The sequence below is a fragment of the Colletes latitarsis genome, chromosome 5 (genome assembly GCF_051014445.1).
Source record: "Colletes latitarsis isolate SP2378_abdomen chromosome 5, iyColLati1, whole genome shotgun sequence".
NCBI lineage: Eukaryota > Metazoa > Arthropoda > Insecta > Hymenoptera > Colletidae > Colletes > Colletes latitarsis.
Window position 1 is genome coordinate 32,537,662 of NC_135138.1, and position 24,245 is coordinate 32,561,906.

The 24,245-nt window shown below is 40.5% G+C and overlaps 4 protein-coding genes across 9 annotated transcripts in view; 2 read left to right on the plus strand and 2 right to left on the minus strand.

Moving 5' to 3' along the window:
* The window catches only part of Hnrnp-k (Heterogeneous nuclear ribonucleoprotein K), a 158,565-nt gene extending 156,677 nt beyond the window's left edge, over positions 1 to 1,888 (minus strand). For 2 of the 5 annotated variants that reach the window (XM_076765915.1, XM_076765908.1), the window contains exon 1: positions 1,767 to 1,888. The gene's annotated coding sequence lies outside the window, so the exon portion shown is untranslated. The remainder of the gene's footprint in view (positions 1 to 1,766) is intronic. The other 3 variants (XM_076765916.1, XM_076765909.1, XM_076765920.1) reach the window with 2 other exon arrangements.
* Positions 14 to 2,831, plus strand: LOC143342045 (uncharacterized). The gene is made up of 4 exons (XM_076765526.1): positions 14 to 34; positions 584 to 634; positions 2,283 to 2,636; positions 2,699 to 2,831. Exons 1-4 carry the CDS (start codon positions 14 to 16, stop codon positions 2,828 to 2,830), a joined length of 558 nt encoding a protein of 185 aa, XP_076621641.1. The 3' UTR covers position 2,831.
* Positions 2,806 to 6,302, minus strand: LOC143342238 (polyamine-modulated factor 1). Of its 2 annotated transcripts, XM_076765930.1 has the most exons (4): positions 6,060 to 6,199; positions 5,875 to 5,926; positions 3,499 to 3,697; positions 2,806 to 3,434 (listed from the first exon to the last, which is right to left on the minus strand). In XM_076765930.1, exons 2-4 carry the CDS (start codon positions 5,921 to 5,923, stop codon positions 3,167 to 3,169), a joined length of 516 nt encoding a protein of 171 aa, XP_076622045.1. In that variant the 5' UTR covers positions 5,924 to 5,926; positions 6,060 to 6,199; the 3' UTR covers positions 2,806 to 3,166. The 2 variants fall into 2 exon arrangements, with proteins under 2 accessions (XP_076622045.1, XP_076622044.1); XM_076765929.1 differs by lacking the exon at positions 5,875 to 5,926 and having other exon boundaries at positions 3,499 to 3,702; positions 6,060 to 6,302.
* A 65-nt stretch (positions 6,303 to 6,367) lies between these two features.
* Positions 6,368 to 24,163, plus strand: LOC143342237 (uncharacterized). Its single transcript, XM_076765927.1, has 7 exons — positions 6,368 to 6,470; positions 17,391 to 17,597; positions 19,475 to 19,625; positions 19,677 to 19,823; positions 22,627 to 22,791; positions 23,585 to 23,812; positions 24,030 to 24,163. The coding sequence occupies exons 2-7, from the start codon at positions 17,394 to 17,396 to the stop codon at positions 24,161 to 24,163; spliced, it is 1,029 nt and encodes a 342-aa protein (XP_076622042.1). The 5' UTR covers positions 6,368 to 6,470; positions 17,391 to 17,393.
* Positions 24,164 to 24,245: the final 82 nt, after the last annotated feature.

A 24,245-nucleotide genomic window follows, 5' to 3' on the forward strand; every position in this document is an offset into this window, starting at 1 on the left:
AAAAGTGAAACAAATGACTGGCGAAATAAAATTGGTAAACAAAGAACTGTGACAGGTTTAATTTATTTAATTGAAACGTAAGCTGTTTTCACTGACTCATATTAATTGAATTTTCGAATATAAAAGATAATTTAATTACACTGGACAAGTTAAATGCTTGCAAAATGCTACATTTAACCTCTTCTAAAATACTGGTGTATATGTATACATTTAGTTTTTAATTATTTACAATACCGTAACACGAAAATAACTACTGCAATTATAAATATTTATAATTTGATGTTATAATATCAACTAGAATTTTCGTTTACATAAAATATTTCGTGCCCAACCCAGACCTGACAAAATTAAAATCATAAGTACATTACGAAAAATATTCTTCTTTATTAAACTACTTCCACTAACATATTAATTAAAATAAATGTTTAAGTTATCCACGTTTTTGGAAGATCTAAGACGCTTTTAGTAGTCGCGCCCCCTACTATGGAAAACACTGAACTAAATTTCGTTTGCACATACTGTACATATGTAACCGAGCCTAACTGGTATATCTTCAACCTTGAACCGAACGAATTTCCATCAGAAACTTTCCCTGTACAACCATGATGTAAACAGACTCGTGTCGCAACTCAGGGTCACGTTCGTTAACACGTAAAAACACTAATTCCCGACCTCAACGAACAACATTGCCCTCGTTTCGCGAAGAAACTGTATTTCGTCGCAAAATCTGATTACATACCATACAAATTGTATAACCACTGCTACGTGCAATAAATCGATCGCTTTGAGCGCGCACTGAAACATTATCGTATCATAAAAGTTACCTTGAGACGCTATTTCATCATGGCTCACATACCGCTTAACGACAATATGAAATATTCTATCGAGCAGAGCGTACAGAAAAACTATTATGCAAGTTAACACGTGATACTTGACTATTGTGTCATTTGTTACGGAACATTTTTTCACGTATTTGTGCGTCTTGTAACAAGTAACAAATTAGATAACCAAGAACCGCCGAAAGCATGATAAAGATTAATTCGCGTAGATTCGTATTGCCGATCGAAACCAGCGTCAACTATTAACGGTCACTCGATAATATTAACCTAAATTGAAACGCGTCAATGTCATTATTAATGCAGTACGAGGAACGTAGATACGTGCGGTGTAAACCGGCCAGCGCGGTATGTAGATCCAGCTCTTATCAAGAGCAAGATAAAGCTTATAAAAATATCGGTGAGTCGGTTTCGTTCCGTTCCGTACGGTTGGTTTGTCGGTTTGCACGATGCTGGACGGCGGAAAAATTGATCGACTAAAACCGGTGCAAAGATGCCGCATGCACGCACGTTGACGCGGTCACGGAACACGAAAAATTTTGTACGGGCGATTCGAGCCTCGTCGCATGGCCGAAATTATTGACGGAGATGCACGACGTAGTATCGTCGCTAGAAAAATAGCGGACTCGTTATCGTGCTCGGCGTATAACCTCAACGAGCCCGTCGACACTTTGGAACCGACTATTGTTGCTATGTATGAGAGAATAAAACGTTGCTAAAACTTGAGAGGAAAAAGAGTCGAATGATTGGCACACGGCTTGACCACGCGCACGAAAGAGGGCTGACTCGACGCGCGAGGGTCAGAAACTAACCCCCAAAAAATGTCGTCCCACCGGGACAAACCACTTTGCCGGCTTAATGGTGCGTAGTATGTAAAATCCACGAATCGTATTCGAATCGCGTTGTAATACAATATGATTTTCGACTTACCCAATGCGTAGAAGGATTCCAGAACTTGGTAAACCGGATCAATTCTCACTCACTAACACGAAACTTTACAGCAATCACGATACAATGGCGAACAGCGGGTTCGTATCGGAGATTGAGCTAACGCTCTTGCCATCTACCGACCTTCACGGCAAGTTACCGGTAAAAAGAGCCCGCGCGATTGGTCCATCTTGGCCAATGAGGAAATGGCGCCCTTTTACGCGGGAATGATTTGGCGCGTTGGCAGCCATCTTAGTTACTCGTTCGAAACGTACTTTAGTCGGGAGCTGAAACGCAAAAGAAAATGGATTACGAAAATGCAATCGATAGATCCGAGAAGGAGATCGATACAAAATCCGAAACTGGTATTACGCGTAGAAAATTCATTTTTAGTTCCTCTCTACGATAGATATCGATGCGATAAATAAATATATATTAACGAAAAAATGCAATGTTTTTTACGCAGTATCGATGTGTGATGACATGCCACGAACCTCAAATTCGTACAAATTGTGTGAGATGGATAAAGAAATAGGACATTTCAAAGCTAAATTAATAGAATGTCGTAAAGAATCCGAGTCCACCGAGATTGAAATACTGAACGTGAATCAGTTACAAGATAAAGGATTATTTATATTGAAAGACATGCAAAGAAAGTACAAACAAATCGAGGAGGAAATGAAGGAAATCCATTGCGAATATCTAAAATGCGTTAACAATGTAAAGTGTTATGAAGGAACAGTTCATCGAAAAGTTAATTCTTTAACATTGAAAAGAGACAACTTAAAAACAGAACTGGCAAACTTAAATAAAGTTGCAAATGAAAATAAGAAGAAATTGATGGACATAAGAAAGATGATCGAAATTCAAGAAGTACGCACATATTTCGAAATTTATATTATTTTAACACACCGAATTAAAGATCTTATTTTCAGAAAAAAAACATTGCGTTGTTACGAAAATTGAAGAAAACGGAAGAACGAACGAACATACCACAAGATTTGAAGGAAAAAGTGAAAGAAGTTCTGTCTGATCCCAGAGGTATTAAAATAAATATTTCTAATTAAACTATAAAAAATATGGTACAATAATAACACTTATTTACTAAAATATATCACTAATTAAACGCAATAGTAACTAAGACAATGGCCCAGGTGTCAGCACTTGTAGCTATGAAACTCTTATTTTAATACTTATATACATTATTTTCATTTCAATCTATAAAATCCATTATTGGCTCTTAATATTTAATAAAATCTTAATTAAATACTAAATTTCATTTCATTTCAGAACAGTTTTTTCTATGTACATTCCAAATTTGTATGATTTCTGTACAGAGTATTTTGAATATTTAAAAATATTCTGTCTACTTATTAACAGTTACAATTTTTATATATTATTTCTTATTTATGGCCTAGCATCTTTATACACTTCTCTAACTGTTCTAGTCTGTTTTGTAATAACATTATCGCAATTGGTGAACTATTTAAAGACTGTGTTATATTGTCGTGTAAAGCAAATATTTTCAATCTCTTTTTCGCAACTATCTTCATTAAACGCGTATTTTCCTCTTCAATTTCATTTACTTGTTTTGCTAACTGCTCGCTCGCTTCTTGGATCTCCTTCGCGTCCAAAGATCGTAAATGCAAAGTTACATTCCCAGGCGGCCTCCTGAAATAATGCATTAAGTATCAAAATAAAGTATTACCAAATATTGATCGATATTTCGACTCACCAAACGTCCTCGTGTACGGACGAATTTGCATCGGACAACATAGCAACTTTTTCCAACAACTCCTGCAAATTACCTTCCTCCAATACGTTTTTCAAATCGTCGATCATGGAGTCGTGAAGTTCTTTGACCATAGCTTCGTGCAATTTTTGGGCAACATTTGGTTTCGATTTTAATAGGGTGAGAATGTCAAGGAACTCGTCTGTACTGAAAGAAAAATTTAAGGAACGGTGGAAATATTTTTAAAGACATAGAGGTATAATCTCTTGTTCATTTCGTATATTTTATTTCATAATTCATTAATGCGAGATCGATGCACGACAAACAAAAACGTGTCTAGTACTTATATGCTGTTGCGTGCGCAGTAAGTCGAGCGAAAAACGATTCTTTTATACAAACACTACATCAGATAAATACGTGCTTCCGTGAACGACACAGATTCAATGATCGGTTGTGCCTGTGGTGGCTCTGCTATCGCCGGAATTAAATTTTTCTTTGTTTACCGCACACAAAGTCCTGACGCGACTGAATGGGGAGAACCAGTATCCAAGCAACCCAATCCAGTTATATAGTATTATAATAAGCATACAATGGCAAGTCGTAATCGTATTGCACAATATCCGGAATTTTTGTTCGTGCATTGAACATGATTAGTAAGCATTAGCAGCATCTTTTCGTAGTCGTGAATGGATTAGAAAACATACAATTTTTATTCATTGGCATACAAAATGTTCCTTAACGCTATTATACAAGTACGGTGAAGCACAGAGTTATACATTAGGCTCGTATATATTACACAATGATGCAATACTGTGCATTAACATTCTATGTATATCGCTAGTGTACTGTACATCATAGTTCTCGTGGGAAGCGTATGAAATTATGAGGATAAAGCCACACCTTTGATTCTTCTTCCGTCGTTTCACGCGCACTCAATCAGGCCGGGACTGGTGCAATTTGATATTGATGCTACATATTTGCATTAGTCCAGACCTAGTTGAGTATGCTTCGTCCATTTCCATTTCTGATGCGTTCCGATTCGACCGAGATTTCCTATGAAAATCAGATAAATTTTCATCCGCTGACACACGAACGCTAACTCCCGGCTCCGTGAATACAGCACGAAAAAATACTACGAGTAATTTACGCTGTTTTCGACGAGAAATATTTTAAAAAAATAGTAGTAAGATCTTCGAAGAAACACGAGTTAAATGTAAATAATACGAGTCGGTTGACGCGATGCGACGTCCGTTCAAGCGTGTTCCGTTAGTCATTAAATTATTCTAACGTGAGAATAACGGAGAGCAAAAGCACGCGCGATCCCTGCGACACGCACTGCACGAATGATGGAGCCAGCCGAACGATGGTGACCACGCCATGGGCCCTTTGTTTCCTCGAACACTTCGTGGAATTCCTTGAAGGTCAACTGGTGTGTTGGGTTTCAAAGACCGACAGTTTCTGGGAAGCGGAAACTAAAGGGAACCGATTCCGGGGATCGACTGCGAGTCACGCTGATAGAACACGACCGAACGATAGCAATTGCTCGGCCACGTGAACACCAACAAATTAACATGCGAGTCACAGAGGCCAATGACATCGAGTAACACCATCGTACGTTAGGGTCATTAATGACCCAAATCCCTCGCCTCGTGGCGTTTTACCGCCAACAAACAAGGTATCTAAACGTATTACAACAGCATTTCAACCGCCCCCCTCCCCCTACCCCGCTATACGTATCGTACCCGTGCTCCCTTGGGCTTTCATTCTTAATTAAAGCAGCATTCTTGACCGCAGCCCGTACTTGACACACTTTACGTTGGCAGTACTGTTATTGTGCGAACGTACGCAAACATAACATAACCTGAAACTTGGCCGCGTCCTGGCCAAAGCGGACGAATATTTGGCAACCAAGAAAGCGTGCAAATTTCATTCATGTTACTTGCATTGATTCCCAATGACTCTTCTTATTTGTCTCAGAATCTTCCTAAGTCTTTTATATATCCGCTGTGTTTTAGTTTAACTTGATCAATCAAGGACTTTTATTTACACATTGTATGAAAAATTTATTCTTTCCGTTATTTCTTCAAACTACACAATTAAAATTTATTGACATCGTTATCGATAAAGAAATTTACGTATTACATTCATAACCAGGGTTTATTATATTCAAGTTATTCATTGTTTAGTATTTTCTAAATAGATCGTCATTGGATTTACAATGTTTATACAATCAACACATTCTACGCATTTTGTACAAACTAAATCTAACTATCTAATTTGTTTGTATATTATGTTAAGAATTTATAATTAAAAAGTTTTAAGTAACGCACAACATTGGAAAATTAAGTTTGCATATCAAATTATTACGCATGCGTTTACCGTGTCCAAAAGAACCGCGAGCGCCAGCAACATATATGACAGTTTTCATAACCTATAAAAATAGCTTCTTTACATAAGTTTCCCGAGCGCAATGTTAAAAATGTTTCATAAAAATTAAGATATGCTAATTCAACAAGTATTGAAATTTACCACAAACTTCGTGCGCCCAAAATAACGTTACTCACCTTACAGATTCCGCGATGTTTTTGAGATGATTTGAAATGGCGAGCCGAAATAGAAGAACATTGTTCAAATACTTGTGCTCTTGATCCTCCTCCATTTCCGACTGAGCTATAGGTAATTACTGAATTCTCGAATTTCGGTAACCAAATACTTCAACGAAAACTGGTGATAACGGTTCTTGCATTCTATAGGTATATCGGACCTCCACCTTCGCGACTCCAAACTGTTGGGGTTGGGAACAAATCGAAGCGTTCGAAAGTATGTCGGACAGTCGGAGCTTTGTGATAATTCGAAACGCTGCCTGAAGATGGCGGGTCTATAACAAAATCGTCGCATACAACACTACCAACCTTTTCCCGCGTATAACAGTACGTTGGACATCCTGTGATTTGAAACCAAAAAAGGAAACAAAGGTAAGCTCAGCGTATGAAACATAAAAACTTATTGAATAGATCGTTTAGATTACAAGGCGAGTATAATGTTTGAAACGTTAACATTTCTTTCGTTAAAAAAGGGCAGAGCACTTAGATAGTTTAGGAATGCATCTGTACTAGCAAAACGTAACGATGAACGCGTTACTCAACTAAAGAGAAAACGATTTCACATGAAGAAAATTAGCAGCCGGTAATAAAAAATTCGAATTAAAGATATTGTAGCTCGCAATACAAAACAGTCGCAACCGCGAGTCGCGCAATAACTTCTATCTAATTAACATTCTTCTCAGATTATGCAGAAACGCACTACCTGTCTAAATTAATCACCTGTATCTTTATTAATTAGATGCAACCTCGCATCGATTTTAATTAGAATGTGTCTCTTGAAGTGAAATCTGACAAATATGCGAAATAATAAGTTTTAAAATCGTCGTCACTTTACAATTCATAAATGCGTCACTCTTTAAATCTCGTCCTAAACTATCTTGAATCGTGAGGCGTGCACTGCGTACGAAACAGTAAGTGCGAATCTAAATCAATCTTTCAATATAGTAATTAATCCTACATCATAATGTCAAACCTGTCTTCCATCTGTTTAGAAATCTTAAGTGAGAACGATCAATCTTAAGACTACCACTAAACACCTCGCTCGTAACAACTCTACGTATATAGGACGTTCGCTATTCGCATAGGTTTTTGAGATTTAAAATAATAAAGTTACATTATGGTGCAATTCTAACTCTTTGTTTAGTGATACCAGAGTTAAAAAATATATTTCCACAATGTTTGTCCATTCCGTCGCGAATGAAGAACGACTAAACATACATCAATAAAATCTTGTACGCGAGTATACCGGATTTTCATCGCGATAGAATATTATATAAACAAAAATTTTTAAACCGACATTGAGCGAAACCGTGGGAAAAGCTAGTGAACAAATAAAGATTTATCTATCCGATCGAGTAACTGTCAGTAATAAATTGTTGTAAGTTAATTTTTATTGGTTGGTCCATTGTTCGAAGGACTCGAAGGATCTTCCCTTATATTTCGCCGACACTCAAGGCGAACAGGTCGAGCGTTCGATGCTAGTATGTGGACAGTTGGATTAGAAATTGGATCATCCACCTCTACGTAGCCCCGAGGCTACGGCTCCGAGCGTATTGCTTCGTTACAGCACCCCTACCTCCGTTACAAGCGTTCTGCGCCATCAACTGCAAAGGTCACCGTTGACGGTGGAGAAGAGACGCGTTCGCTGTTACCGTGGATTCTCAAAGTAGCTCGCGCCGAGTTGAGCCTCCGATCCATTATGCAATCGGTCTGAACTATATTTTCTTTACCCGGCTCACCTAAGCCGCGCAGGAGAAGGCTCTCGAGACGCTACCGTGGGCACCCATTCACTCGCTCCTCTTCGCGAGGTGATCCTCTTAAATCGCGAAAACGTTCTCGTCGCGCGTGAACCTCGATCGTATCGATTGCTATCGCATGCATCCCGGTTGGAAATATCGCGATACATTTTCAAATTCCACCCAGGCCGTAGCATTCCATCGTGGGACCTTTGACAAAAGACTCTCCTGGCGACAACGTTATTTCCAACTCTATCCTTCCAAGAGCACGTGTACTCTTCACGAGATGGAACAATTTGCTCTTGCTCCCCATTTATCGAAAACTAATAGTAGACTACCTCTTTGATTTACAGTAAGCAAATTTTTTAGTCAAATCGTTCGATTAAAAAGTTTACGTTATGGTCTCGTCGTTCGACATTTTGTTGTTCAGAAAACGTCGTTGGTGGGTTAACAAATTGATTGAATTAGTTTATCACACTCATGATAAGAAATATAAATTTAAGATGTGGAAAAACATTGTAGAAGAACTGAATGTATGCAGTCGTCGCAGTTATGGTTATTATATAAAACGATCGACGACTTTGTACATCAAACTAGCAAGGGCAGGGTACCACTTCGATTTAAACAATCTTTCGTAAAATGATACGTTTGGAATATTAGCCAAGTTATTTGATAGTTTTAAAGATATAATTAATTAAGGGGTAATGCCTAGTGATGTATCTTGAAAATAATATTTCACGCATATTGTCTGAAGTACATATGTATTCTATCGTCTTACAAAAGATCGTCAGAATCGAAACAGTACAGATCCTTCCTTCGTAAGTGTCAGTCATCTTGAAAACTAGCTCTAGGACGCAACGTTTTTCTCTTTTCTCACGCATTCTTATTGTTGGGAGTATTCCAAACGTTATTCACTCTCACGACATTTTATTTTATTATTCGCATTGCATTAATTCAAAGAGATAACACAAGTATAAGTATACGTAACTTTAAAACGTTTTAGCAATGGAGTCAAGTATTTTTGCTTTAATAAAAGAATTTAGTTTAAAGAAGCGAACAAAAATGACTGATATCTTTGTTAATTAAAAATGACAAAATAATCGAGTCAGGTTTTGTAATTATTAAGTTTGTTTAGAGAACAGATATCGTTAAAACTATAATTACTAAATTCTTTTGTGTTTACTGTACGAGCACTTGCAATGCACATGATTAATTACTTTTTAATTATCAATGAACACTATGTTCCAGAAATTTTTTTATTTTAACGAACGTCTGTTACATTCAGCGCGCCTACAAAAAGTTTACCTTTCTATCCGCGCACCTTTCGCCTCCAGATCACCATCTTTTAACCCTTAAACGACCACATGGAGCGTCCATTAGGAAATCCATCCTTATTATTTCATTAATAATACTTTCACTAAATTGAATCAATACCTGTCATTTAAATAATTCTCCCTTTTAACCTCTTTAATCCTATGACATGATTACACGTTTATAAGTTATTTTCAATTGATTGAAATAAAGTAGTTTAGGTCTGGAGGCAATCTCGCATGTCGCTTCACACATTCAACGCATTGCATGCTGAAACGATTCTTATATTTCGTACTCTGCTTATTTAGGTAATAAGTCTTCGGTTAAATAGACATTGAGAAATTTCGCGGGCAAATAAATGGTAGTTTGATGTTCAGCAAACCCGAAGAACCGCGATATCATTGCAACATACGTGTAAGTAGCAGCCCTCGACGCATTGGCCGATTTTACAATCAAAAATATATGCAATAATTCAAGAAAGTCCACGTTTACTGGGCCCAACAATACGCGAACAAAGCCATGAATAATTATTTGAAATTTAAAGTTACCACATCGACTCAAATGCAACAATTCATTTCACTTCGATTTAAAGTTGTATTGCTAAAAAGAAATTCTGTTTTGCCCCCCTTTCTTGGGGTTCGTGCCCCCTACTTTAAAAAATACTGTTTAAAAACAGTATCCTCCTACGCGATAGAGTGACCTTCAGTGGGGGAGGGGGCGTCTAACCATCGAACGGAGTCGCGAAACATAATGTTACATCTAGAACAACGTGGATAACATTCACCGTAATGGTCAAATGAACACCATGCATGATTATTGCCCTGAGCGCCAAAATACCTAGGCTCGGTCTTGATTATACTCTTCGAGATGAGGATGACCCATCCAACGCCCGTGGAACGTTAATGGCGGTGAAGAAACGGGGGGCAAAGTTAACGATCTTATTCAACAACTGTCCAAGTATTTTCCTCGTATCGTTTCGAGCTTACTCGTCTCAGGGGCAGAAATTTTGTTTGTTATCTCGTAGGGTGTTGCTTGACAAAAGCTTCGGTACCAGGTAACTCTGGCTCTCTTTGTTCGACGGATTATTTCGCGGAGTTTGCCTTCCATTATTACCATCGTCGCTGACGTTGTTGTTAACCCCCTGGGGGCACGGTGTGGGATGTTTAAAATTTATACACGTTACCGTGAACGCGAAACGATTATCCCCCCAACGGCGTGCGGTTGGCATCCGGGATGAAAGTACCGGCACGTATTTAGGAATTCCGATGCACGAGAATCCCACGTTGCGTCAGGGCTGGATGGAATTGCGAGAAGATGGCTCGTTCGGTGAACACCGGTCCAGTCCACTCCATCGTCCTCCCTGTTATCATCGTCCATGTCGGCGGTCGTTGCGTCAGGACGCGCTAGAACCGCCGAGACCGCAGATTCTTTTTTTTCTTTTTTTTATTTCTCCATTCGCGTACGACCTCCTGACGTGGTTCTTTCGAAATGGTACACGATCATCCAGTGCTGACGAGGTCGTAACAAAGAAAGCAACCAACGGTTAGTCGATCGTACGTGGGGTCGAGGGGGGGAGGAGGCACCGGTGCGTGTAGCCCCCCCGTCGGGAAATCATTATTCAATAACGATGTGCTAGCTTCCGCGACTCGTTGTTGTTCGTCTTCTTGGTTTCGCCTGGAATTTGTACCAAGGAGAAAGTTGATTGGAATTGTCCTTTGATTATTCTGATTACGGGAATGCGTCGAGGCACCGGGGGCACGAAATCACATTTCTCTTTGCAACGTGCACGTAACGCGCCTTCGCGCATAACAGCAATTAGCCAGGCCATCATCAAGTGTAGACGAGAGTGTTTCTTAATCCATTATAGCTCAACCTTTTCTGGACAGGTATACAGTAATAATTCTCGCACGGAGTGGATGCGATTTCATGCGTGGCCTCTTAAGTGAGTCGTTCATTACGAGACCGGTATGATTCTGTTTAAACAAAAAGTAAATCACATTTGACGCGATTTCGCTTGTTCGCGTGTTGAGAAAAGGTAACAAGGATTATGAGATTTCGAGCTCGTGTGCGCGTACAATTGCCAAGCCGTTGGTCTGACGCAAAGAAAATCTATAATTGCGTAAACGCAAATATGGATTTAATACGACATTAATGGATTAGAGTAAAATACGCGAAGTTATGAAATTTATGTTAAATCTGCGGAGTAAATGTTCTCTGGCCTTAAACCAATAATTATTTGAACGTAAAGAATGAGACACGATCATTAACAAATGTAACGTTTATTCTGTATCTATTTCGAAATACTAATCTTTGGTACCAATACCAACCATTTTGAAATTACGCACAGACACGGTATTGAAGATCAATATTTCCAAACGGGAACGGGTTATGTGATAGAGGAACATCGGGTGTCCATTAACGATTGCGTCTTCTGTTTCATGTTCAAATAATTACACAGTTACGATCGATTAATTAAAAAAACCAATCTTTTCCACTTTCGTACATTTTTTAATTTTAATTGGTTAGATTTACGGTTTGAAACAGCCCTTCTTGGATGACAAAACTCACCCTTTACTAGAGCTAACGACCCCCACTTTAAAAGGACTAGCCGAGGGTTAAGTTCAAGGGGTTTGATATGCTCAAGCAGATGCAAATACAACTTTCAAACCACTCCTTTATCAAACCCTAGTCGCTTCCCTGGCTCAACCTTTGGCTCATCTGAAGTCTGATACTTCACGAAGAAGCAGAAAGAACCAAGTGTTCCAGTTCCCGGTATAGCGTTTTCCCAGCCATAAATAACGAAACTGGAAATGCCAAAGCAACAACAACGGGCCCAACTCCTGCTGCCCCTAGCAGAGTCTCGTCGAGACAACAAAAGGAGATAAAAAAATGTCCGGCTGGTACAAAGGTGTCCACGGATGAGACCGCAACTTAATTCCGACAAAATATCGCGACTCCTTATTCGGCCTTTACCGCGGAGATCGGGTGTCTCTGTTTGGAAGGATGCAACGGAACGTGGATCACTTATTACCCGCCTAGGTCTCTTCTCGTCTTCCACGATCCTTTTTTGGCGACAGCTCCCGCCGTCGAGCGTCTCTACGAACATCAAGACCATGGCTGAGCACTTCATGAAGAACTGTTCCTCCGTTGAACCTCACCTCTGGCATAACACGAGCAGCAAGATAGATGAATGCGCGGATAGCACGCCAAAGGGCTGGGTCTTCTCAAAGCATATCGGTGCATTCGGTGACTCGATCCGTTTAGAAAGCATCGCGCTGTACATTCGAGCTAGATACATTGTCTCGGGACGGTCGTGGTATCCTATTATCGAGGCACTGGATCACGATCGCCCCGTTTTTTACGCGAGCCGCACCCCTGGATCGGCTAATTCGAATGGCTCGCAGCAAGACGTTCCTATCGATCATCGAATCACGCCAGTTTCTGTATCCTGTCCGATGTTTCACCCCGATTCTCTCTGGTTCGATTGTATGGATCGCCTCGAGAAATCCTTTACGGATCACAGACTGAATCTATTACGATGCTCAGATAAGTGTATTAGATACCTGAGCGTCACTGGTACCAGAGGTGCCCGTCCGATCTGAATTTGACGGATTTAGTACCTGATTAAACGAGACTCGGTGTCGGGTCGTTCGGTCTTCGAGGTTTCTTCACGGCAACTAGAAAGCTTAGTTTGAAGCATATTCCAACAGTTTGGAAAAGGTAGCCACGTAAGGACGCAGCAGACATCCCCTGAAAATAAAAGATTAAATTAACCACATCGACGCTTCACTTTGTTCGTGAAATAATACTACATTCTTCGATATTTCCTGTTGTATTATTAAGAAATTAATTTGCCTTCTGTAACATAAAATTGTAGCTTCAGTCTTCTGGGTTCCAGAAAGAAGAATCGACGAACTCTTCGTAGGGCGTGGTTCGTAATTTTTGTGAACTCCGGTTCGTGCTTAGGATGACAGTAGATCCACCGGGATCGTTGGAATGAGAAATCGACGTACTGGCTGCTATAAATCGATTTTAGAAATTAAAGGGTTTACATAACAGCGAAGAGTACTGCGAGATAACTCGCTGGGGGAGTGAGATGGATTACCTCATCGGCTCTGGAACTTTCTTTCACAAACGGTTATTATGAACCACATAGAAAGAAAGTATGACCGATTACGTAAGTCATTTCGCTCGCCCTTTAGGCGAAACGCGTCGAACACTAGACACGGTGTCAAAGCGATTATGTCGGAGGCTTTCAATGCAGATTATGAACGCCAATAATGAAACTACATATCTTGCAACCTTTATTACATTATTTGTAGTTGAACCCGTGAGTGACACTTCGTTTAACAGACCCTCCGATGCGTATTGCTTAACAGGTTGATTGTTTCGTAGGATAATCATAACTTGACCATCTCGATCAATTTCTGAAGATGTACTCCACGTCAGATTAGAAAATTAACCGCCGACGTAGTTTAAATGCGAGAATTGAGATTTAACGATTGCAGTCGACCAAAGGCGCGTCGACCCTTCTAAAGAAAACGTTTCGATGAAACAAGCGCGAATGGAAATCGGGGGTTTGTTTGTTCTTCGGGCACAATTCCTTGCCGAACACTTCAAGAAAATGATGAAATGTAAAATGACATTTACCTTTTTCGTTATGAACATTCGCCGTTACCACACGTATTGTAATTAAGAGAGTAACGACTGTAGAAACACTTAATGTACTGGGAACAGAACTGCGTCTTCGAATGTCTCGTCGAGAATCTCGTAAGCGTAATCGTACCTCCGGCACAGCAATTAATTACTTGATTCGTTCCATGGTTCCAAAGATCGAATGAAAAAAAATTGCTTTTTTTCGGTCAGTATTAAAATTTTGATTATTTAGATGTAAGAGATAAAGATATTAATAATTTCCAACCGTGCTAAAAGAGTCTCTTCGAGCAAGCCTCCTATCCATAGATCCATCTCTGTAAGGGAACATAAAACAGAGCATGAAAGTTTATAAAAACGTGTACCCCATTTGTTTCCAAGTTATAGCGATCGTTGCGCTCCGCCAACGTATAGCTGTTCACGTTACATTTTCTAGTGCTCGACACGGCCACGATCAGCCTGAATACAAACCTGCAGTCGTGGTGTTACGGAGTTTCTCAATCTTTAAAAAATCCCAGGTGTTTATCAGATTCGATGCCAGCCAGTTTCAACACTGGCAATGAACGTTGAATAAACAATTGTTTTCAAGTGGATCTGGAAATCAAAATTCAGTGGATTTAAATCTGGGTAGAGAGCACGGCAACTAATAGGTCCTGCACGACCTATCCATTTGTTGGGAAATCGTTCAAGAACTGTCCAATTACATCGGCTAAAATGTGATGGTGCACCGTCATGCATATACCACTTGCAACGTAAAACATCGAGTGGAACTTCTTGCGATACTTCATTCGATTGACTGCTCAAGAAATTGACACACGATTTATCTGTTAATCTAACATCAAGATACATCTGGGACCTATTCGATTATCGTTAATTAATCCTGCCTATGCGTTTGCGTCAAATTGCTGCTGGCGATTCGAATCAGCTTCCTCGGCGATAAACATCTGTAGAAACCAAATACAAAAGTTAATTCTTAGAGAAAAATTTTTCTTGGTTGCTATTATTCCTCTACTGCTATTCCAAAACTCAAAACTCTCGAAAGTCTTAAGTGTCTTGAGTGTACATATTACACTATGTAGCTGCGATTTATATCATTATATTAAACATTATAAATACAATGTTATATTAAGATTGAAATACTTAATACTATTTTAAAATGGATGCAACAAAACCACATTTGAAATTGATATAATTATAGCAGGATTGTATTGAATCTAACACAGTTAGAGATTTCCAGTCGCCATCGCGTTAAGATTAACAAACACAAAAATTGTCTAAAACTCTCAAGACCACGTACGATCGTTCGAAAATCATTTTCCCGGCGAAACGCGTGTGGAGGATCGTTGAAAAAAATCCTCGAGGCCGGGATTCTCGAGTACAATCGCCAAGAGGAAGCCGAGGGAGAGGGTCGAAGATGAGCTCTCTAGTCAAGGGACGCGACTCGAGGATCGGTGTAATGGCAGGGGGGGGGGGGCAATGATTGCGCAACCAGGGTGATACAGATCGGCGGGCATCTCTCGTTGGACCTGAAGGTCGGCTAATCGGGTCGACATGAAAGTGAACCATGCTCGTCTCTCGTACAAGAGCCAGCGAAGGGACGAGCGTCGATCGCTGTCGGAAAAAGTCAGGTTACGGAGTACGGGAAAGGACGGATCCTCGAGTGCAAACGGACAGAAGAAAAGAGCGTGATGAAAGGGGAGCAAAGTATTACCCTGAGCGGTATCGATAAGATATCGTTAAACCGAATACGAATTCAGGAGAATGTAACGTATTAATTAAGAGGGAATCGCATCAAATTTATTTCTTTTTGTTACAATTCACCGTGTAGATAATACATTTGTATGTTTAGGTTCTTGTTCCTCTATTAGAATGAAATTTGAGAATATTCATTACATTTTTCACTTCAATATATAATTGTGGAAAATTTGATGCGTATAATAATATGCAAACACAAAATTTATATTTCATTTCAACATTGGATGTATAATTGATATAGTTTGAATAGTTTTATTGCGATTAATACGTTACGATCTATCTCGATCGTTTTTATTCGACTCATCGATACCTTATCGACGTACCGATAACGTCTCGATATTACCGATATTCATCGATAGTGGCACCTCTGCCTTGAGATATTTGAGAGCACGTACGGCGGCAAATCGGCAGAGCTCTGTGATATCGTCTAATCGCGACGCGGGTTCCTTCTTTGTAATTATATCGGTTGTCCGACAACTGTACGGGGTCGTTGTCGATGGATAGACGTAGATGATGGCTGGTGGAGAGCAACGCGTGCTCTGCAACAGTTCGCGATCGTTACGCAACCAGATGCGTTGCGTATCGAACCGAGCGCAGGAGGTGCGTATAGGTGTGCAAAACGTGTACATGCACGAGAGGGAACGCTCCAAATCGTTTGTAGCGTTACCGATCGGCACGTAACTCACCGCTTAACGATCCCTCCCGGGGTCACCGTACTGATGCTGCCAGGCAGACGCCTCAACTCGATGCCGATCGCTTCCCAATACCCATCCGTTACCTCTCGCGGCTTATTTTGCCTCGCAGGGAACTTCAGTTCCTTATTCAATTCGTGTTGTTCACTTTTACCAGGTCGATTCGGTGGCGTACACGATCTCGCCTTCAACGTTGGACACAGGAAGAGGCAGAGGGTTCCCGTAGATACTCGCGGATCGATACGACCGCCGCGATTAACCCTATGTAACTTATTATGCTGTCTACCAGAACAATTTCAATTCGTTTATGGGAAAACGGAGGCCTAGTTTTAGGGTAAAAGTACCGATGTCGACCCTTCCAGGAAATAAGAGCAAAACGAAAATAACTGCTCCAGAGATTCGTGTACAGGACGTTTCAGAAACACATGTAAATGTGGGGTGTTCCAGTCCAATGATGGAAAAACCAGTTTCTGGAATTTTATAAAAGAAAAATTACTTAGGATATCAGTCCCCTTGCGCTATTATAAATTGTGTAAATTTTTTCGTGCAAGCATACATTATAATTTTAAGGATGCAGGCTACTTACTAACATTTTTCCTCCACAACAAATTCCATCTATTTTGAATCGTTTATCGGTAGACCAAATCTGAAAAACGAAAGAAATTATTAAATTACGCGAGTGTGATCATGGTCCACGCTAGAGAAAATTAGAAATAATATTAATAAACAATTATTCTACTCAGTCATTTCATTTTGATTATCGTATACAATAATAACACTAAAAAAAATGTTACGTGAACATACATAAAGTATAACATGAAATATCAATTTTCGTAAGGTACCACCCTCGCAAGGGTATCGACACATTTGGATATCGATAACCGATTCTTTTTGATACCCAGGTTTTCAAAACACGACTCGAATTCTAACAATCGACTGAAAGAATCGACGAGATTTTTGAACGTAATAATTTACCGATATCTGATTAATAAGATGTAAGAATATTTTAAAATGTTTTTTCTTGTTTTATTAACGATCACTGCTTCCTTCTCGCCGATCACCGTGCGACCCTTTCTCCGTCGATCCCCGACGTCGCGGGTTCGCGAACTTCGCTGAGGGACGCTGGCACCGGGTGTTCACCGTAGCCGATGAGACTCTTCTTTCGGCTGCTGGGTGGGAGGAAGACGATCCACAGGCACGGATCGGTATATAAGCACGGTTGCTCCGACCTGAATCTGCACAGACCAATTATTGCCATCGTTTGGCGATATATCGTCTCACTGTGCGACGAGTATCATCGGGGAGGCTCGTTCTCAGACACACCGAATTTCTTCACCGGCGAGATGAGATCGGTACGAGTAACACGCAGTCGATTCCTCCGTTTCCGGTTCTGAGCCGCGCGACAGTGACGGGCCGCGAATCTTGCGACGGTTCTACGTATACAGTTGGTGAAACAAACATAGCAATCTACTTAAGTCAGTTTCGTGTGGTCTTTTAACCGATATCTATGTACGTCTGTCTGGGAAAAATTCTTATTTCGATAATAGTTTCGAATAACGAATACGAGACAAACTTGTATCAGTTACTTGTCGAAGAAAAATTACAATTTTCGTTCAGCAATACTTTACAATGAACAAGCACATCTACAAGCATAGATCCTTATAACAGAGTACCATCCCAGATTTCTATTTTTGCTAAAGTAAACCCGCAACTAAATATTAGTTGGTTTTTCCCCCGTTTGTTATTTGAATACAATTTTGAAACGAGCACGATTTTATTCGAACAAGCTTCGTATTTTACAATTTCACTATACAATTTAGATTATAGTTTTTACTCGACAAATAACGTATTAGTTGCTCGTCTATTATTCGTTATTCGAAATTTTGTATCTATGTAAGAATTGTAACTGTAAAGTGAAAACTGCTGAATAGGTTTTTTCTGTGAGATGTCTGTTGATTATAGTTTTCTCGTTATTAGAATTGTTAATAAGTGTAATTGTGTAATTGTTAATTGTTAAATAAGTGTTAGTAGAACTGTCTAATGTATAGCAGAGACGAACAAAATTTTATTCGAATTATAGGAAATATTTCATTTTAGAATTTAAATTTTTATTTTTGCCCAACACTTGTTTATCTTTTATTTGTTATTAGAAATTGTTATCCAGGTAAAAATTCGGTTCGTCTCTGGTGTATAATTGACACTTGAAAAAGACTGCCCTTCTGACACCATTGGGATATGGGAGGTAGTTTACAAGGTAGAACCTCAATTATTGAAGGAAAACGGGTCTGATGATTCCTGCAATGATCGAGGTCCGTGCAATAATCAAATCGATTCGATACTAAGGGGTTCCACTTATACAGTAGCTATCCACTACTTCTAGTCGCTACCAGTTACTTCCCTCTCTAACGTCATTCGTTCCAAAGCGATTATACTATCCACTTGTCAACGCATTGCAATAATCAAGGTTTCATCGTATTAATTCTTCGGATAGGTATTTTGGTCGAGAATCAAGATTTCAAACAACGAATGAAAAATTGAATTAGTATATTGTCCTGTTCGATAATGTGCAAAATTTAAGTCGATATCAAACATGGAGGATAGAGTAAATTTCTTTTGTTCGTGAGAACAATTCAGAAGAATTAGTAATGTTATTGGATTACAATAATCAACTCTATCCATTACAAGTGAAATAGGAATAAAAAATTTCAATCGTAGAACAGAATATTTGGAATTAATATCGGTCCTAGGGGTCGTCCATTTATTCATTGCTCTGAATAAATACTCTGTTCGTGACACAGAGACTGTACACACTATGTGTATCTATTTGTACCAAAGAAATTGAAACGACAGAGACTTGAAGAAATATATAATGCAATGGAAATTTATTCGTTCCTTTATAGGAAACAAAATTTTCAAAAATCCAGTCGACTATGTATTTTACAAGTTTTATTAGAAATTATGAATGGATCGACTGCTTTGGTAACTCTAGTGTTAACCCTTGAGTGGATTATTGGGGCTGCTGCGGCCCTCCGTAAGTTTAAACTAATAATTATTTAATGTATGTTAATGTAATCCTGCACTAGTTCATTATTTCTTAAATGCTTTCAGGGAAAGTTGATTTCCATTTACCAATTTGGTAAAAATCAACGTTAACTAATACAGTTGAGATTGAGAGTCCACTTAAGGGTTAAATACGTTCCAACGACTGATAAAATCGCCATTTTTACAGCTCGCTGTGGTATTGCTGGCCGTTGCTGGCACGTGTTACGCTGCCCGACTGGACAACACGTATCTTCCACCGGGTAACGCGGGCAGCGCAGGCGGGGCAGGATTGATTCAAGCACCGAATCGAGGCGGGGGTGGTCCAGGAGGTCGAGGAGGTCCTGGAGGCCCAGGAGGTCACGGTGGTCCTGGTGCTCCTGGTAGACCAGGTGGATCGGGTGGACCGGGTGGATACGGCGGGGGTGGTGGAGGAGGAAGTGGATTCGGTGGAGGCGGTGGTGGAGGATTCGGACCTGGAGGCGGTGGTGGCGGCGGATTCGGACCTGGGGGTGGTAGCGGTGGTGGATACGGTGGACGTAAGTATTGATTTTATCCTTTTCCTACTTTAAAATTTTGTTTCAACTTTGAGGAAAGGTCTATGAAACTGGAACATTCCGTTTATCGAATGGCTACTGCAGTTTTAGGGTATTCACAGTGAGCTGTGTAATAAAAATATACCACTAATTTTGTATAAAACTTACTCGATCAATGACGTCCAGGGTGGTCGAAGAGAGGGTTCAGGACTTGCAAGGAAGGAATAAAATCCTAAGAAAAATGGGTTGAAAAATTAATATTCTCAGAATTGTAAACAATTCTCTGTTTACGACAGAATCGATTACCTTACTATGTTTCCTGTTGACGAAGATTTTCCACGTTTGTTCAGTTATGCTTAAAAAAAATCAAGATTTAAGTCGAAAGATCGTGAGAGGAACTGGTCCATGAAGTCCAATCGTAAATATTTTACATTCACTAAGCTTTCCAGGCATTGCAATTTTCATTATGCAATATCTCGCTGTGCCCAACAAAGTTTCCCATTACAAATTGCTGTAGCCGGCAGCATGAAAATACAAACTGAATTGCCGCTCATAATACTATAATAACGCAATAAATATCTCATATGAGCGTTTAACGTCGCACGCGACGTTATTAAATCGTCGATTGGACATCGACTGATTCGTCTTTGGTCATCGTCGTCGCTCTTCAAGTACTATCTGCACGCAATATCGTTCTCCATCTAGTGAAAGGTGACAACCGTGAGTCTGCATTTTCTTCCGAGAAGAAATCGCGAAATTGTTATGGATGTAAGGTTACGCTTCCAAGCCATGAGCTACTTGTAAATTTTGCTCCCGTAAATTTTGTCGCATCCTTGCCACAAATTGCGAAGAGAACTTTTTTTCTTCTCACAGATATTAATTGCATAATCTGCCTTACTGCAACAAATGTAACTATTCATTAATGTAACACGTGAATGAGTCGGGTTCAGTGGCGCAACTCTATGATGGAACTGAAGCGTACACCTTTCGTGAGGACGCGTTTCCCATAAGTTTGCTGAAGAAACAGACACTCTGAAACATTCCAGGGCATAAGTAAACAGTCACTGAGAGACTTCGCTCGCATTTCGCTAATTAAGTAGCGAAACCGTCGTTATTTTTACCTACGAAGACGAATTCGCTCGGTTCTCAATTTTATCCCTTGGGCGCAAAAAATATTCATCATAATATAAATTACAATATAAAAATTCATCTATGCCATTCTCTGGATCATTCAACGTGTAAGTTAAATTAATTCCCTTTCACGAATCCCCTAATCATAAACTTCATAATATACCATCCGGTTTTACGATCCAAGAGAAGATTTAATTACGTGTTTATATTTTCCCAGGATATCATTCTTCTAACATTTATTACGAATTGCAACGCGCGTAGGCATCGACGAGTTCAACGCTCATCACAATAACATCTCTCGTGAAAGAATTCTCGACACGAAACATCAATAGCGATTATGACATTTATTATTTTGTATTGCGACACATACGATTCTGTATTAAATTTCAAAGTCCACGTACGTTCGAGTAGACACGAAGAGATTAATGTAGTTGGACCGATAGGCGGACGTACAGAATCTCGTTTCCAGCAGAGTCCTGTAACAGTTCGAAATGATGAGAAAGTATCGGTAGGAACGACAGATAGAAATTGCTTATAGACCTAATATGTCTTGATGCAACGGCCGAGAAGCGAATTAGATAATCCGTGCCACAGGTGAAATTACAGAACAAAGTAGCGCTGTGATGTCACCGCGGCAGAGGGAAAGACGCGCCGTCTCGGTCGGACACAGAGGGAGAGAGATCTCGCAACGAGAGACACTCGTCGGTTGAATTACATCAAGTATGTAAAGTATGCCGTGGAATTAGGGCTCCCGGGACGGAGGCGAAAGAAAAGTGAAAACCGCTAACGCGAAACGCCTAATCACTTTATCCCCCTCGAGGCGCTCCTCTAATGAAGACGCGTCCGCGGACGGTTCTATCTTAAGTACGATTCGAAGTCGGTGAGAATGCTCACGGTTGCGAAAATAAGAACGCATCGGAACATCTCGTGTCGTTCCCTTTGTACGGCGTCGCGACGTGTCGAGTAATTAGACCCCCCCTCCATTCAATTACGAATTAATCTCGAGCACATTCGCGGATTTCTCCGCCGGTGTCGCAACAGCGAGTTACCCAGATAGGCCAATCGATAAAGAGTCAATTATACGGGCCTTTGATTCCTTGATTCGACGATCGATCCGACCTGGAAATTAAAAGTATTCTGTAATTCTGGGGAAATACAAGGCGTGTGTAGATACGTGTTGCACAATTTTTTCTTTGCCAATGGAAAATCACTTTAAGGGGTGGCTTTGCTTTCCTGGTTACTGGATAGTCTCATTTAAGTAGCTTGAATTGGTAAAAATTATTTGTATCTTTCAATTTATATCCTATTATTAGCGTTCATCGACAGTACTATAATTTCTCAAATATTTCTCAAAAGTTAAGTTAAATAATTAAAGGATTAGACGCAAAAGCTAAAGAAACGAGCAGTAGAGGTACTCTTTTTTTAGGTAAAATAGGACTGCGTGTACTGTTGCGTGAATGCTCTCGTACAAAATCCCCTCTGGCTCGCGTCTCCGCGGATGATTCATAGTCGAGGCTCCACAGAGTGTACCGCTCTGTAAAGTGTTAAGCAAACCCCGTTGTGTAACGGCTGATGAAAAACTGAGAGTGCTTTCCGCGAGTCGAACAAGGAAGCGCGACATCGATGCCCCCGCTTGAAAATCCACCATCGACACTGAGAGGAATTTCTGTTTCAGCCGGCGGCGGCGGAGGTGGCGGGGGTGGACCAAGGGGAGGACCGGGCGGCGGTCAGGAGATACCCATCGTTTCGTTTAACAACGAAAACGGCGGCGACGGCAACTACCAATTCAGCTACGAAACAGGAAATGGTATTAGTGCGCAGGAAACGGGTCATCAGCAAGGTGAGATCAGGGCCATTCTGGTTTCCTAACAACGATATCCCTAGTTACTTTTCTTCGCGGTCCGTCGGTGCCATGTCTCGGTGTTATGAATTCCTATCCATCATCGCGTTCGACCTCGAATCCACCTGCCTTACAATGGAACCGGTGAACGCAATAAGTCCGCAACTTCTAACAAGTGACTTCCATCAATGTTGGAAACCGACTTGCTAATTTCTCTAAGGGATATGTCCCTTCGGTGGTCGATACAGGACAGAGGGGGTTGCAAGGGCTTGACCATTATCGACCAAAATAATTTTCCAAATAGTCGCTTCAACGCGTTAACTACTACGCTTTTCCATCCGTAGTCTGAAAAATAGAAATATTTGATAATTCGATGGTATAGGGTGAGAGACACAATTTTTTAAAAAATATGAATATGATCAAACGTAAAAGAATTAATTACTTAAATTTTAGTCATGTTGCTAGGTGTCCTCGAGATTCGTTCAATTTGTAGCCTGAGAAATAGAACTATTTGTTAATTTTTTAAAAATTTAGGAAAAAGATATGCAATGATACGGTAAAACGTAACTTAAACGCGATCCCCCAAACAGCGACCACTTTTCGAATTCTTGATGGCGATTCTTGCGTTCCTGTGTTCTTATCGGTCGACTCCGTTCGCGATGAGTGATTACTCGAACAATGATCGCTCCTAACAAGGTGGAAAGCCAGAAAAATGCCCGATACAACGCGGATTGTGCAATCCACCCGTGCACGCTCGTTGCATCAAACATCCACGTGTTGTTCCTGGTTGTAGGCAACGGGGAAGCGGTGAGTGGATCGTACTCGTACACAGGTCCCGATGGCGTGCAATACAGCGTCACTTACACCGCGGACGAGGAAGGTTTCCATCCCCAGGGTGCTCATCTTCCAACTCCGCCACCGATCCCGCCAGAAATTCAACGAGGCGTCGAGTTAGCGCTCGCTGCTGAGGCCAGAGGCGAGAATCAGGACACTTCCGGTGGCGGTGGCGGTGGTGGTAACGGTGGCGGTGGCGGTGGATATCCTTCAGGGGGCGGTTACGGTAAGTTTCATCGCTATCGTTGGCTTAAAAAAAGATTCACAGCTTTACTTCAGTGAACTTTCACTCTTCTATCGGAATAAATATTTGGAGTAACGATTAAAAGATAAATGACTGTTTCTTCGTTACGAGTAGAAAATTAGAATTTGAATTATAGCGTACTTCTACTTTTTCTAAGCAGGAAATGGCGGTGGAGGTGGAGGCGGCGGTGGTAGAGGAGGTGGTGGTGGCCGAGGAGGCCCCGGCGGCGGCGGTGGTGGCTCTTATCAAGGTCCAAATTCATATCAATCAAGTTCGAGCGGATACCATTACTGAACAACGACACCGTAAAAGTCATTGCGCGTTACACGGTCAATTTTGTTCCATTACAATATCATATTTAGAGGCGGCCTTATGT